A 15,621-nucleotide genomic window follows, 5' to 3' on the forward strand; every position below is an offset into this window, starting at 1 on the left:
TGATGACAATGACCAGTTTTAAAAACAAAAAGCACTCTTCTCATTTCTGAGCTGATTCGCCAGGTCCTTATCACAGAGACTTCCTGCTTCTCGAGCTCTGCAGGTCGGGCAGCAGGTGAAACAGTGATGGAGCAGATATCTCCCTGCTCCAAGCTATTTTCTCTCCTCTCCACTTCCGTTAGTCAATAAAAACTGTGATCTCTTTCACAGATCAGGCCTGCTTGCTTAATGTCAATTTAACTTTACTGTCACAGCTCCAATGATGGTTATCATTTCAACATATCTCCCATCACAGAACAAAACAAAAAGTCTCTTAATATTAAAGGCAGGTCAAGAAAACACAGCTTCAAAAGAAGAGAAAATGGGCTGCAGAAGAGAGGGCTTTCCCTGCACTGGAAGATCCCTGGAGGAGGGGAACACAGGGGAGCCAGCCTGTGCCCTGCTCCTGCCTGGGCAGCTCAGAGCCTGGGAACTCCCAGAACCCATGGGTGGGTTCTTCTGCTTCCTGAACAAGGATACCAGCGTTCAGAAATGCACGTCCTGGGACAACCAAGCCCTCTAACTGCCAAATGTAAAAGCCAGAAACTGGGTCCACACTTCCTTGACCGTAGAAACCAGGCTTTCTTTCCTACCACCCCACACTGAAACCTGTGTGTGAGGAAGCACCGAGATAACAAGCGACTCTATCTACCAGCTCCCTGTGAAGGTGGGCTGGAGTGACAGGTATTCTCTAGGCTCTTGGGCCCCCTTAGATCCAGGCACATAACGCTGCTTCCATTTTAATGATATAATTTTGCAGGTATGTTGCACCGTATCTGGCTTCCCAGGTGGCTCAGATGGTAAAGAACCTGCCTGCAAAGGCAGGAGATGGCAGGCTCAGTCCCTGGGTCGGGAAGATCTCCTGGAGGAGGGCCTGGCAACACACTCCAGTATTCTTGCCTGAAGAATTTCATGGACAGAAGAACCTGGCGGGCTACAGCCCATGGGATTGCACAGAGTTGGACATGACTGAGCGCAAACATGTTGTACCGTATCAGGAAGACTGCCGTTACTCACATATACATGTATTTATCCAGCTTGGCTGCAAAGTGACGTGGCATTTCTCCACATCCATAATAGTTTCGGTCATTTTCAGGTAGATGATCCACATCGTGGAAGATGACACAGTCCCAGACGCTGTCTTTCATGGCCTCTTTGAAGCCCACGTTGAAGAGCATTGCTCGGTTAAAAGGCTGTGTGCCAGTCTACACAGAGAGAAAAACAGAAATGTACTCAGGCTCTGCCATGACTTTTTTCTGTAGCTTTCTAACTTGTTGAATCATGGTCAAATAGCAAAAATACACATATCCACATCAAATAGATAAATGCTTTAGGATTATCAAACATACTGTTTGAATTATTACTTTATTTTATACTTTGGTAACACACGAGAAAACACTGTTATTATCAAGTCCACTGGGAGATCATCACATTTATATAATGATGTAATTCATGTTTCTGTTTTACTTCAAATACATCAGGATACAAGTTATTTATGACCAGGGGGAAAAAAAGCCACTGAAAATAATACAGGTTGCATTTTTTAGTGAAGCTTTCCATATGGTGTCAAGACTAAAAGAAGGGGGAAACAAAGTGAATCAAGAAGCAGGGACCCTTCTCTTACATAAGGCGGCCGGGGAGGGGCGGGGGCTAACTCTGTATTGCTTATAATAGACACAAAGGCATTTGTAGAGACAAAAACAACTGGAACTTACTATACAAAACCCAACTACCTTTCTTAAAACTATTTTCCGTTCAGTTAAGTTGCTCAGTCGTGTCCAACACTTTGCAACCCCATGAACTGGAGCATGCCAGGCCTCCTTGTTCATCACCAACTCCCAGAGCTTGCTCAAACTCATATCTTTCGAATGGGTGATGCCATTCAACCATCTCATCCTCCATCGTCCCCTTCTCCTCCTACCTTCAATCTTTCCCAGCATCAGGGTCTTTTCCAATGAGTCAGTTCTTCACATCAGGTGGCCAAAGTATTTACTGGAGCTTCAGCTTCAACATCAGTCCTTCGAATGAATATTCAGGACTCATTTTCTTTAGGATGGACTGGTTGGATCTCCTTGCAGTCCAAGGGACTCTCAAGAGTCTTCTCCAAAACCACAGTTCAAAGGCATCAATTCTTCAGTGCTCAGCTCTCCTTATGGTCCAACTCTCACATCCATACATGACTATTAGAAAAACCACAGCTTTGACTATATGGACCTCTGTGAGCAGAGTAATGTCTCTGCTTTCTGCTTTTTAATATGCTGTCTAGGTTGGTCACAGCTTTTCTTTCAAGAAGCATATTTTAATTTTATGGCTGCAGTTACCATCTGCAGTGATTTTGGAGCCCCAGAAAATAAAGTCTGGCATTGTCTCCATTGTTTCCCCATCTATTTGCCATGAAGTGATGGGACTGGATACCATGATCTTAGTTTTTTGAATGTTGAGTTTTAAGCCAGCCTTTTCACTCTCCTCTTTCACTTTAATCAAGAGGCTCTTTAGTTCCTCTTCACTTTCTACCATAACGGTGGTGTCATCTGCATATCTGAGGTTATTGATATTTCTCCCGGCAATCTTGATTCCAGCTTGAGCTTCATCCAGCCCAACACTTCACATGATGTACTCTGAATAGAAGTTAAATAAGCAGGATGACAATATATAGCCTTGACGTACTCCTTTCCCAATTTGGAGCCAGTCTGTGGTTCCATGTTCAGTTCTAATTGTTGCTGCTTGGTCTGCACACAGGTTTCTCAGGGGGCAGGGAAGGTGGTCTGCTGTTCCCATCTCTTTCAGAATTTCCCACAGTTTGTCATGATCCACACAGTCAAAGGCTTTAGCGTAGTCAACGAAGAAGTTGTTGATGTTGTTCTGGAACTTTCATGCTTTTTCAATGATCCAATGGATGTGGGCAATTTGATCTGGTTCCTCTGCCTTTTCTAAATCCAGCTTGAACATCTATCTGGAAGTTCACGGTTCATGTACTGTTGAAGCTTGGCTTGGAAAATTTTGAGCATTACTTTGCTAGCATATGAGATAAATGCAACTGTGCGGTAGTTTGAGCCTTCTTTGGCATTGCCTTTCCTTGGGATTGGAATGAAAAAGGACCTTTTCCAGTCCTGTGGCCATTGTTGGGTTTTCCAAATTTGCTGGCATACTGAATACAGCACTTTCACAGCATCATCTTCTAGGATCTGAAATAGCTCAACTGGAATTCCATCACCTCCACTAGCTTTGTTGGTAGTAATGCTTCCTAGGGCCCACTTAACTTTGCATTCCAGGATGTCTGGCTCTAGGTGAGTGATCATATTGTGGTTATCTGGGTCATGAAGATCTTTTTTGTATAGTTCTTCTGGGTATTCCTGCCACCTCTTCTTAATATCTTCTACTTCTGTTAGGTCCTCACCGTTTTTGTCCTTTATTGAGCCCATGTTTGCAAGAAATGTTCCCTTGGTATCTGTAATTTTCTTGAAGAGATCTCTAGTCTTTCCCATTCTGTTGTTTTCTTCTATTTCTTTGCATTGATCACTTAGGCAGGCCTTCTTATCTCTCCTTGCTATTCTTTGGAACTCTGCATTCAGATGAATATATCTTTCCTTTTCTCCTTTGCCTTTTGCTTCTCTTCTTTTCTCAGCTATTTGTAAGGCCTCCTCAGAAAACCATTTTGCCTTTTTGCATTTTTTTTCCTTGAGTCGGTTTTGATCACTGCCTCCTTTACAATGTCACAATCCTCTGTCCATAGTTCTTCAGGCACTCTATCAGATCTAACCCCTTGAATTTATTTGTCACTTCCACTGTATAGTACCCAGGCAAGAGTTTCTATTTTTATTATTCTTGTTTATGATACAGACCAAGAACATTATAAGAGACAAAGTGGGAACTTACTACACAGAATCCAACTTCCTATATTATAACCGCTTCCCTTTACTTATGAGGGAAATTATATAAAGGTACATTGACAATAAAAACTTTCATTCTACAGCTAAAGAAAATTAGAGCGAAATTACCTATGCCTTAGCAATATTTGTTAGCAATCATTTCCAAAACTTAAAACAAAAAAAGGATTATGACGGAAGCAAAGGAGATACACAATGCAGTCATCACCAGAGTGCTCCCTCAAGAGTGCAAAATTACTAAGTTTTAGTCCTGAGTCCTGCATTAACTTGAGATAACAGAAATCACTTTATTTTTTAAATCTTTTCCTCACCAGTAAGATGGAGAGGATAAAAACAAAAGGCAGTTAAATTACAATGTTATTACTGGTACATCGGTTTGAACAAATGACTTTCCTTTAAGATTTTAAAAAATTGTTTTTATTAAATGTAGACCTAATACTTAATGGCTTATAATAAAAATAAGTTCTGTATCTAACCCCCCTTCATCTTTCAAAAGCAATACATTTATACACATCTAGAAGTTTATTCTAGACTCACCTCTATATTTCAAGGTAATGAAAGTTCTGATATCCTCTTGCCTCATTCACTTTTAGACACTATTGATTTCTTATCATGGTCACTGAGGATTTTTACCTCCACACTCACTGCCCCTCCATCCACTCTCCCAACAGAGTTATGTCACAAATTTGTGTTTGCATTACTACAACTATGTAAATATTTGTGTGGAATAAATTACGATTCTGTTTTCTTCCTCAAACTGGGATTAATTACTATCTTCACTTTTCTTAATATATAACTGTTATTATTTTGTACAAAAGCCCCAATAGGCATGCCATGTTTATTAATAACTGATGCAATCATTCACATACATCAAACCATCTATCACTTCCTCCTCCACCCTCCAAGCTCAGCTCTAGCTCCCACTGCCCTCACATCTTGCTGCTGTCTGGCCTGGTCTGAGCAGCTGTGGCCATCATCCTGAGCCTCCTCCTGCACCTACATCAGCTGTGTCCTTCACTTGGCTCTGTCAGTTTGTTGAGGAACTTCCTTCAGCAACTTCCTATGTCAGGATCCATGGGGGAAAATTAAATATATACATATATGCTATGTAAATATAGCAACGTATATATATATGCTGTGTGTGTGTGTGTGTGTGTGTGTGTGTAGGCTTCCCAGGTAGCTCTAGAGGTAAAGAATCCACCTTCCAATGCAGGAGACATAAAAGACTAAAACACAGGGGTTTGATCCCCTGCAGGGGGCAGGACAACCCACTCCAGTATTCTTGCCTGGAGAATCCCATGGACAGAGGAGCCTGAGGGCTGCTGTCTATGGGGTCACACAGAGTCGGACATGACTGAAGTAACTTAGCAGCACATATATAGAGAGAGAGAGAGAGAAAGAGAGAGAGGGTTTCCCAGGTGGCTCAGTGGTAAGGAATCCACCTGCCAATGCAGGAGATGGAGATTCCATCCCTGGGTTAGGAAGATACCCTGGAGAAGAAAATGCAACCCACTCCGGTGTTCTTGCCTGGGAAAGAGGAGCCACGGGCAGGCTACATTCCACTGGGTTGCAGAGAGTCAGACAGGACTAAGTGACTGAGCGCGCACACACACACACACACACACACACATATGTATGTATGTATATGTGTGTGTGTATTTAGCTAATGAATGAATGAAAATGCCATCAGTCTACTTGCACACTTGATTGATATACTGACGGGGTAAAAAACTTCTAGGTAAAAATTACTTTCCCCTAGAATTTTAAAGGCATGTGGCTCCACAATCATCTAGGTATCAGCACTGCTGAGAAGTTCATATGATTCTGACACATAATCACGAGCAATTGTTCCTATAGAATGTTTTTGTTATCTTCCAAGTTGTATTAAAAAATTTTAAAGTAATATGCTTTATAGATCTGTATTTTATTCATGGGTACATGTGGACCCTTTTAATCTGAAGACTCATGTCTTTGCTTCTGGGAAATATTCTTACATTATTTCTTTGTTGTTTTACCCCTCCCATCCCCATTTTTTTTTTCTGCTATATTTTTCCAGAACTCTGATTAGGAAATACATTCTTCATCAACTGATGTGTAACAAATCACAGCAAAACCGGTGGTTCATCACACCATAGCATTTACGATGCTCAAAGCACTGTGATAGGAAATTCTGACAAAGATCCCTGATCACTGCTCCGTGATGTCTGGACTTCAGCTGGCAGATCCACTTCCAAAATAGCTAAGTCACATGGCCAGTAAGGTAACACTAGCAAGTCAATTTTCTCCATGGGGTTGCCTGAGTATCTTCATGACATGGCAGTTGGCTTCCTCAAGAGCAAGAGATCCAAGAGACCACAGCAGAAGCAGCGATGTCCTTTACGACCCAGCTTCGAGAGTCACACACTGTCACTCCTCAGTGTGCTTCCCACGGTCACTGGGGCAGGAGGCTACACGAGGAGGCAGGGCTAGTCAGGGACCACCTTGGAGATGGTCGCCTCTGTGCTGTACTGGTAACTTCTGATTAACTTTCTTAACTTCTCCTGTCTGATTCTAGTTTAAGAGTTATCTTCTTAAGTTTGTCTACTGAAAGCTTTGTTTCACTTATCCCATTTTCTTTTCTAACTTTTTCTGATTCTCTCTCTCTCTTTTTTAATGAAGTCCTGTTTTCATTTCACAGGCTCATTGTCTTTCCTTTACTCTCTGTGGATAGTGATTATGAATTTGTATTTCTATTAATTTCTTTTTTTCAAAAATGTTCTCTTTTCCTTCCACTGTGTCCATTTTCTATAATCCTTTTTGTTAGACTGGCTTTGTCTCCTCTTGTGGGAACTCTTGGCTATCCATCATGGTTGAGAGTAAGGCACTAAAAAGCTAAGGGGAACCTCCACAAAGGTACATGAGATTGTGGCATAGCACTCACACTCACACACACACGCACACACATGCATATGCTTGAGCAAATCCCTAAACCAAATTGAAACAAAAACAGAAGCCCCACTTCTCCTCACTAGTATTCTGTGTGCCCAAAGCTCAGAAAATGGCAACACCCTTGTTCAAGACAAAAATGTTGCATCCTGGTTGACCGTTCTCCATCACTCAAAATGTACATCTGATTCAATAGCAAAAGAAGGAAGGGACAGAAATATGTGTACTATCCTTCATATATAACTGGGGGCTCTGAGCTGCTCCTTAAAGGATTGGCTCTTCTAGGTACCAGTCCAGCAGGAAAATAATTCTTCACATTTCCTACGTGGTAAAGATGTTACTAGCTCAAAGCCCCACACCATCAAATATACAAGCCTGAATTAATATTGATCAAGGCTGAGATTCAGACTTAAGAGGTTCAGAAAATAAGGATCTTAGTTATTGCATTGCAGATTTTTTCATCACATACACGAAGTGATTCAATTGTGTCAGACTCCCAGACGAAAAGCCTTTAAAGACACAGGTAGGTATAGGTAACTCATCATCCACATTATGAAGACTGATTCAAAAAAGGAAACCAGAAGTTGGTAAAACAGGCCTAGAAGCTTGGCTCAGTTGTGTGCTCAGTTGTGTAAAACTCTTTGCAACCCTGCGGACTGTACCCCACCAGGCTCCTCTGTCCATGGGATTTTCCAGGCAAGAATACTAGAGTAGGTTGCCCTTTCTTTCTCCAGGGGATCTTTCTGACCCCAGGACTGAACCTGTGTCTCTTATGTGTTCTGCATTGGTAGGCGGATTCTTTACCATCGCACCACCTGGGAAGTCCCATAGCTACCAAGAAAGTGGCTAAAATTTTTAATTTACTATCAGGTTAAAACAGTTAATTTTGGTAACATAGGTAGTTGCATTAAAAAGCACATATGCACAATATATTTATACATCATCATATGAGCAGGAAACAGACCTTAAAAGGGTGACTTACATACAGACCAAGTTTAAGTTATATTAAATACCAAGTATTTCCAGGGTGGGAAATGTAGGCAAAAAAGCTAAGAGTGAAAAATATAAAACAAAAAAAGATGGAGAATCACCCATAAAGGAGCCGGGAAAACACACTAAATGGAACAATCTTAGGAAGAGAATTTGAATATTTACTAATATTTCAAAAACAAAAAATCAGAAGCATCTAATATAAACTTGGTCACTTTCTGTCTACTGATAAAATAAGGAAATACGCTTTTAGTCAGATTTAGTAAAAAGAAGGAACAATCAGGATAAAGCCAGGTCAACAATGTTAAAACCAAAAGTATCCAAATTACAATGTATTCAAAACATGAACAAAATGCACCATTTTAGAAACAGTATATAGAAATCAGTGATAAAAATAAGCAAGGACTCTAGTGTTTGGGAAGTGAGATGAGGGAAAGAACAAGGAAGAAATCCAAGATGACACCTTAAGCACAAAACTAGGTGATGACAGAAGGAGAAAGACACAGACGTACAGAGAATATTTTCAAAAGGTTTAGGACCAAAAGAAACTGTAAACATTTGAATCCCCAGACAAAAACATTTACAGAGAAAAAAATGAGCTGATAGTATGAAGAACAGTTACATGTATATTTCACTTTAATAGGTAAGACTTTAGATTATTAAAAATGATAGAAGCATATCAACTGATAAATGGATTAACCAAATGTGGTATACACAATCCAAAATGGAATCGTATCCAAATATAAAACCAAGGTACTAAGCATCTCTAATCACACAATATCTAAGAGTTTATTAAGTTCTAGTATACCTAGTTACCATTTTTAAAATTATTCTCACCTGTTCAATGACATAAAAGGCAAATTCCAGCCGCTGTTTTTGGAGCATCGGGATCAGATGCAAGAAAAAAATTGGAAGATGTTCATGGCGATTGCGGAAAGGAATGAGGACTGCCACCTTTAAAACAAAATAGTCACACATATAAATAAATACAGCAATAAGCCCTAGAGGTAAAAGATTAAAAACTGACCCTTGAAATCCTCTTACTTATGAATTTCCTCACCAGAGATTCAACAGTGAACAAAAACAAACATGGCCCCTGCTTTTGCACCATTTATGCTCCTGTGAACCTGCAGTGGTATAAACGGGCCACCTAAGGATAGTGGTCTTTCTCCCATGAAAACCACAGAAGTCATGGGAAGATCTGAAAGCAGAGATATGACCACCTTTGGTGACAGCAAACACTACTGGAGAGAGCAGACTGGAGAAAACCAAAAACGGACTCAGGGAGCTGGTTAGAAAATAAATGCAAAGTCAAGACAAGAGGTAACGGGAGCTTGAGAAGGACAAAAAGGGTAGTAGCACATGGATTTTTGAAACATTTAAGAGGCAAAGTACCAGGATTTGTTTATGGATTGGATATATAAGCAGTGAGTGAGACGGATGTGTCAAGACTAATTCTAGGTTTTTAATTAGATCATAAATAATAACTTTATGGATTTGAAATTGAATTTAGAAGAAATTCCACTTGAATATCTAGTATCTAATATGGCTTATCTGGCCTAGAGATATTATTAACAGACATAGCATGGAAATAAATGAAGTTTGATAATTATATTAATATTTTTCATTTAATAAAAAGGCACAACCAACGAGATATTGTAAATCAACTATAGTTCAATAAAAGGATGCTAAACAAATAATAAATTCCAAAATCATGAGATTTTCAAAGAGTATGAGTCAAAATATGTCTAATAACAATGCTTATGTGTCATTCTATATTCTGAGTTTTTTAATAAAGCCTAATAAACTGGTTAAAGAGAAAATCGGGGATTTATTAAAACTTCAACTATACCAAATACATTTTACTAATGAATGAACAGATGCAAATAATTGACAGTACATAGGTTTAAGATCTAACCCTACTTGCAGAATCATGACATAACATTAGAGTCATAGAAAATAGTAATGTTTACCTGTGCATTTTACATTACCAGGATCATACATGAGAGAAAATTTCAGATTATTAAAATAGTTTTATTTTAAAAGAGAACAAAAGATGGTTTCAGAAAATTGAAGACATCTGAACTAAACACTACACCACTAATTTTTCCTTAATGATGACAAAGACAGTGGAAAAAGAAAGAGACCTATGTCTGCTGGAAGCTGACATTTTCATGTCCATACTGTGCCAGGCTTGGTACGTGGCAGGAACTAAAGAGGTTCTGGCCTATCTGCAGCTGCACGTTGGGCCCCATTCTCCTTTGGTTTGCTCCATAAGGAATCTCTTGGCTTATCAGCCTAAGGACCACGAGGCTGCCAGAGCAACTCGGAACCCAGAGCTAGGGGGTCCCTTCAGTTCCACACACAATGGTCACTGCTGGTGCTGGGTGTTCCCTACTGACCCAGGACTTGCTGATGGGCCTCAGGATCGACTGCTAACATATTTACAGAATTCCCGAATCTGCACAACTCACAGAGCAGTTTAGGAGCCCCTAGGTTTACTCCCAGGGCAGGAAACTGTTATGAAAGGTAAAAGGAGAAAAAGGAGGTGGAAGGTTGAGTACCACTGACCTTATCTGATATGTATCAGTGCAGTAACTTCTTTGGGATTTCCTGGTGGCTCAGATGGTAAAGAATCTGCCTGTAATGCAGGAGACCCAATTTCTAGCAAATTAGGCTTGAGCTTGCCCTTTTTGGTTTTGAATTTGGCCACAAGTTGGCAGCCTATGATATAAATGGGCTATAAAAGCAGTTAAGGTAAATTACAGATATGGCTGCAGTCCATGAGGTCGCAGAGTCGGACACAACTGAGTGACTGAACTGAACAGATATTTAAGGAAGTAGTAGTGGTGTTAGTCGCTCAGTCATGTCTGACTCTTTGTGACCCCACGAACTGTAGCCTGCCAGGCTCCTCTGTCCAGGAGGATGAATTCTCCAGACAAGAATACTGGAGTGGGTTGCCATTCCCTTCTCCAGAGGACCTTTCAAACCCAGGGATCGAACCCGGGTCTCCTGTGTTGCAGGCAAATTCTTCACCATCTGAGATACAGGGAAGTCCTATATTTAAGGAAAGAAGCTATTTAAAAAATGTAGAGTCAAATTAAAAACAGCTCGTATTAATTAAGTACAATTAGGCTGAGTAATCAATTGAACGTAAGAATAGACAAAGGTAGTCATGACCCCTAACACAGTAATTTCTCCAACAGAACATTTAAAATACTGAGTTTTTTTCTTTCTTAATCTTATGTGGAAACTGAGAGTTTATAAGAGGAATAAATGCCCCACTGTCATGGCAAATTCAAAGTTAAACTGACATTTTTATAACAAATACATGTCCATATCTTAATGATGCAGATATTAAAGATTTTGAATATGCCTGAAATTTTTATTAAAACAAAGCTAAACAGCATCTAAAGATTCATTTGGTATGTCCCTTCCTGTGGCTTGGAATGACTCTCAATAGTTTATAGCTCACTTTCTAGAAAAAGAAGCTCTTGGCATGCAGCGGTAATTTATTTTGAAGTTTGCTAGCCTTTGTTTCAGGAGATTCTTCCTTACATGTGCCCTAATTTGCTGCTGGAGCCACTTTCCTGTTGATGCACCTCCACTGGAGATGGAGAACATCTGATTATCATCTTCAGAAAAACAAGTCATCTTCGTGAATCTCTCCATACCTCTTTAAAACCGCTAAACTTACTGAATTTATGCACCCATTTTTCTTCCCTGCTCATTTTCTCCTATACTCACCATGAAGAGATCATCAAGAAAAGACAATGTACTACATACATTGTCCCCACCAAGATTTTGTTCTACTTTCAGACTTTAAGCACACCTCCCGCTACAGGGTCCCTAAATGACTTGGCTTCCGATTTGCCTACCTTAAGGGAGCACTAGCTGTCTGTGACCAACTGAGACGGAACAGAGCAGAAGCTGGCAAGCTTTCACTCAGAATGTCTGAGTAAGGAGCTCAACAATCTTCATTTTTACCAAACACCCCAGGGAGCTCTGGAGCAGGGTCAAGACCCATCTTTGAGGAACCTCGGACTAGAAACACAATTCTAGGCCTCCGACCAGATAAGCCAAACAAGCAGCTGCCTGGTTCTTTAAAGCCTTCAGGTTTTAGACCCGAGTGGTTCAGGCCTCCACCTGGACCCTGAATGGAACACAGGTAATGTCATAGGTAAACACTTTAATGATCTGAAAAGCATTACCTTCCCCCTTTTTCAACCTCCCTTTTAGAAACCACCTTGCCTCTAGAAGGCATCTGTCCTGTGCTAAACCTTCAGTGGGGACCTGTGGTGTTCAGAATACCTAGGAATTGCTGAAATTACTAGTTTTAGCAGATCTCAGTTCCAATTAACTGGCCATCAACAAACTGAGTTTTGCTTTTTTTTTTTTTTTTTTTTTTAAAGACAACTTAGTTGTTTTCTTTAAAAAAAAAATAAAAGATCCTCAAGTATTAAGAATCAACTTGGCAGCAGATGTTTCACATAAATCTAGTTGCGTCTTCTCTCTCACCTCAGTTCCAAGATTAAACTGGGACATTATCAGAATGTAAACGGGGGTGGGTTTGGGGGGAAGGTTATTTGATGAAAAATGGCAAGTACAAGTCATCTCTGAGCTATCACCAGATTTCCTCCCATACCTTGAGCTGCATAGCTCAGAAGCTGAGACTAGACATAACTCTAATAAGAGCAACAGTGCCATATAGTTCTTGAACAAAAATAAGCTAATTTTTAGAACCCTGAATTAGCTGGCTCCTGAAACTCCACTTTCAATAGTGTTATCTACCCATCCACTGGAGTTTACTAAAATCTGTAAGTAGGAGCTACCTATGTGTGATACATACCTCTCTCCCAGAAAATGAGAAAAAAACAAACCCTAAAACACTTTAAAAAGCAACATCTGATATAGACCACTAGAGATAGGACAAAATACTCAATTCTTCTGACCCCAAGTCATCCTGTGATACCACACAATGCACACCTGCATTAACACATCTGAGGACCAACCTCCACGCTTTCCCACGGCCTCTGTGATTGAGGACACTTCTTCCATTAGCATTCAACATACATACTCATCACCCAAATAAGAAAAATAATTTATTTTGCCCAGGACATTTTAAAAAGTAGTTATTATGTAAACTGGGCCATATTTTATATACAAACGTGATAAAATCAATCATGAAATTAATTTATTATCTGAATCTGCTCTGGAAAACAGCTTAAGGCAACTGTAAAACAGAATGTATTGCCAACATTCGTACTGGAATCCATTTCAGCAGTTTTACAACTTTTTGAGGAAAAAAAATTATTTAATAATTTATAACAAGGCATTTATCTGTCTCATAAACTCAACTCAGCAAAGCTGGGTTTAGTGCTTACCTTACACAAGAGACTGGTGTCTACATTAGGGAAACCAACATGAATTATACAGATCCCCAACACCCCCAAACACAAAGGATTCAAGGCCAGTTAAGTCAGACAGCTTTCATCAAAAGCCTAACAGCATACAACTCTCCTTCAGGAGTGATTATCGTTTTTTGGTACCAAAGGAGAAATATTTTACCAAAATACTAATATTTAAAAGAAGAACTGAAAAATGTTCCCAGATTAAGGCTACATCACAACCCTTCAGGATATAACATCCAATTTAATCATACATCTGATTTAATCATATGCAGTTTTCACTTGAATTGCATAAATGCTACTTTCTATTCAAACATAACAACATCACATGGGCATGCACTTGTTACCCAGTTTCACAGTGTTGAGAGCAATTCTGACTTAAACCACAGTTTTCTTTTTTTTTTTTTTAAGCAGCAGGGGCAGGCTGACTCCCTCACAGTTTTTCAAACACAACATTAAAAGTAGGATTTTGACATATCAAAAAGATGAAAAGCTTACACTCTGCTTTCTGAAATAGAGGCGGAAAAGGGCACAAAGTTGTTTTGTGTGTCCTGCAGTGACCGCCAAGCAGCCTCTTTAGAATCCTGGGACTCAGGAACCCCAATGCTAGACCCAACTGGACACCACCGGCTCCAGGCCTCGGTGGGGATACGCCTGCAGGTGTCAGTAACCATCAGGGGCAGCAGTGGGAGGCAAAGAAATCACTGCCTCTCTTCCAAACAGAACAGAGCAAGCATTTGTTTCCCAAGCCAGTCTCAAGTGAGGAACTTATCAGCAGGATCTTTGAGAGACTGAACACAGGAGCCTGGTATTTGCATAAGCACAAGTGTAGCTCATCTTCACAGGGAACACAACTAACCCACATTTGAACTGTCAATACTTAAACACTAAACACAAAATTGTCTTGATTTATCAAGACAAAGGGATTTCACTATATATTCTGAATTGAAAACACTTTTCTCGAATGCACAGTAACAGTCACATAATTTATGAAAAAATGGACCTCACCTTCCACCTGGGTTTACAGTCTTTAGGTCTCCAGTGACCTCCTGGCTCAATATCTAAATCCTTGGAGAAGAGCTGATGAATTTCATCAAAACTGACTTCACTTACATTGACATTGAGGAATCCCCCTAGAAGGTCAAAAAGGTGAAGAACCATTTTAATATGAAGTCAGACAAACAACAATCAGCAGTGCGCTGGCATAGCGTACTTGCTGGCATAGTACCCTTTAGTCCTGTTTTCACCATTTAATTGTTAATACCACCTTTCAGTGTTACTGTGGATGATAAATCATACGGTTACCCTACTATCTTTGGCAAATCAGCCAAAGAAAACCAAAGCACTTAAGCTTTTTACTTTTGAAGAGTTGACTCATTGGAAAAGACTCTGATGCTGGGAGGGATTGGGGGCAGGAGGAGAAGGGGACGACAGAGGATGAGATGGCTGGATGGCATCACTGACTCGATGGACATGAGTCCAAGAGAACTCCGGGTGTTGATGATGGACAGGGAGACCTGGCGTGCTGCAATTCATGGGGTCGCAAAGAGTCGGACACGACTGAGTGACTGAACTGAATTGAATTGAATTGAATATGATGAATATTATAGTATTCTTTAGTAAATGTTTGCAGTCATGACAGTATAGCTTATCATTTCAATTTATTCAACTATTTAGAAACCATTTTTAATTTCAACATAATCAACAGAAGACATGAACGCCCAGTATATAAGAGTTAATTAAGCAGTTAGTTTGGGAGCTGAATCCTAGCTTCTATGTCTTAGGGAAATTACCTAACCTCTTTGTGCCTCAGTTTCCTCATTTGTAAAAAGCGATCTGCCTCCCACTGTGGTCATACCCCATGAGATGCTGGGCACAAGGCACACAGGCAGGAAATTTAGCTGTTACTACTCTCATCCAGATTACTGACATTTCTTAAGAGAGAATCTGCAAACACAATTCAACAAATTTATTTTGAGCACCTACCATGCATTACCTTGACATGCAAAATGAAAACTATAAACTTCTAAGATGTTCCTGGTCTGCTAGGCACTCTCTCTTCAAGTTAACAAATAAATGATATCCTGGAGCTGTTTTACTAATAGTTTTTCTAACATATATCATGGAAAAAGGAATGACTCTTGCATGGAAAACCATTTCCATTAACTCAATCAATACCAACCAAGAACTATGGATGTATACATATATCTATTCTTCCCCAAATTTCCCTCCCATCCAAACTGCCACATAATACTGAACAGAGTTCCCTGTGCTATATGGTAGGTCCTTGTTGGTTATCCATTTTAAATACAGCAGTGTGTACATGTCCATCCCAAACTCCCTAACTGTTCTTTCCCTCCATCCTTCCCCCG

General features: G+C 40.0%; 1 protein-coding gene across 4 annotated transcripts in view; it reads right to left on the reverse strand.

Annotated features, from left to right (window-relative positions):
• The window catches only part of B4GALT6 (beta-1,4-galactosyltransferase 6), a 71,524-nt gene that overhangs the window by 6,632 nt on the left and 49,271 nt on the right, over positions 1-15,621 (reverse strand). For 3 of the 4 annotated variants that reach the window (XM_025273101.3, XM_006053995.4, XM_025273102.3), the window contains 3 exons: positions 14,258-14,382; positions 8,679-8,795; positions 1,057-1,244 (listed from right to left, as the gene is read on the reverse strand). In XM_025273101.3, the coding sequence (XP_025128886.1) occupies positions 1,057-1,244; positions 8,679-8,795; positions 14,258-14,382 (430 nt within the window). The remainder of the gene's footprint in view (positions 1-1,056; positions 1,245-8,678; positions 8,796-14,257; positions 14,383-15,621) is intronic. The other variant, XM_044934851.2, reaches the window with a different exon arrangement.

This window comes from Bubalus bubalis, chromosome 22 (genome assembly GCF_019923935.1).
Source record: "Bubalus bubalis isolate 160015118507 breed Murrah chromosome 22, NDDB_SH_1, whole genome shotgun sequence".
NCBI classification, from domain to species: domain Eukaryota; kingdom Metazoa; phylum Chordata; class Mammalia; order Artiodactyla; family Bovidae; genus Bubalus; species Bubalus bubalis.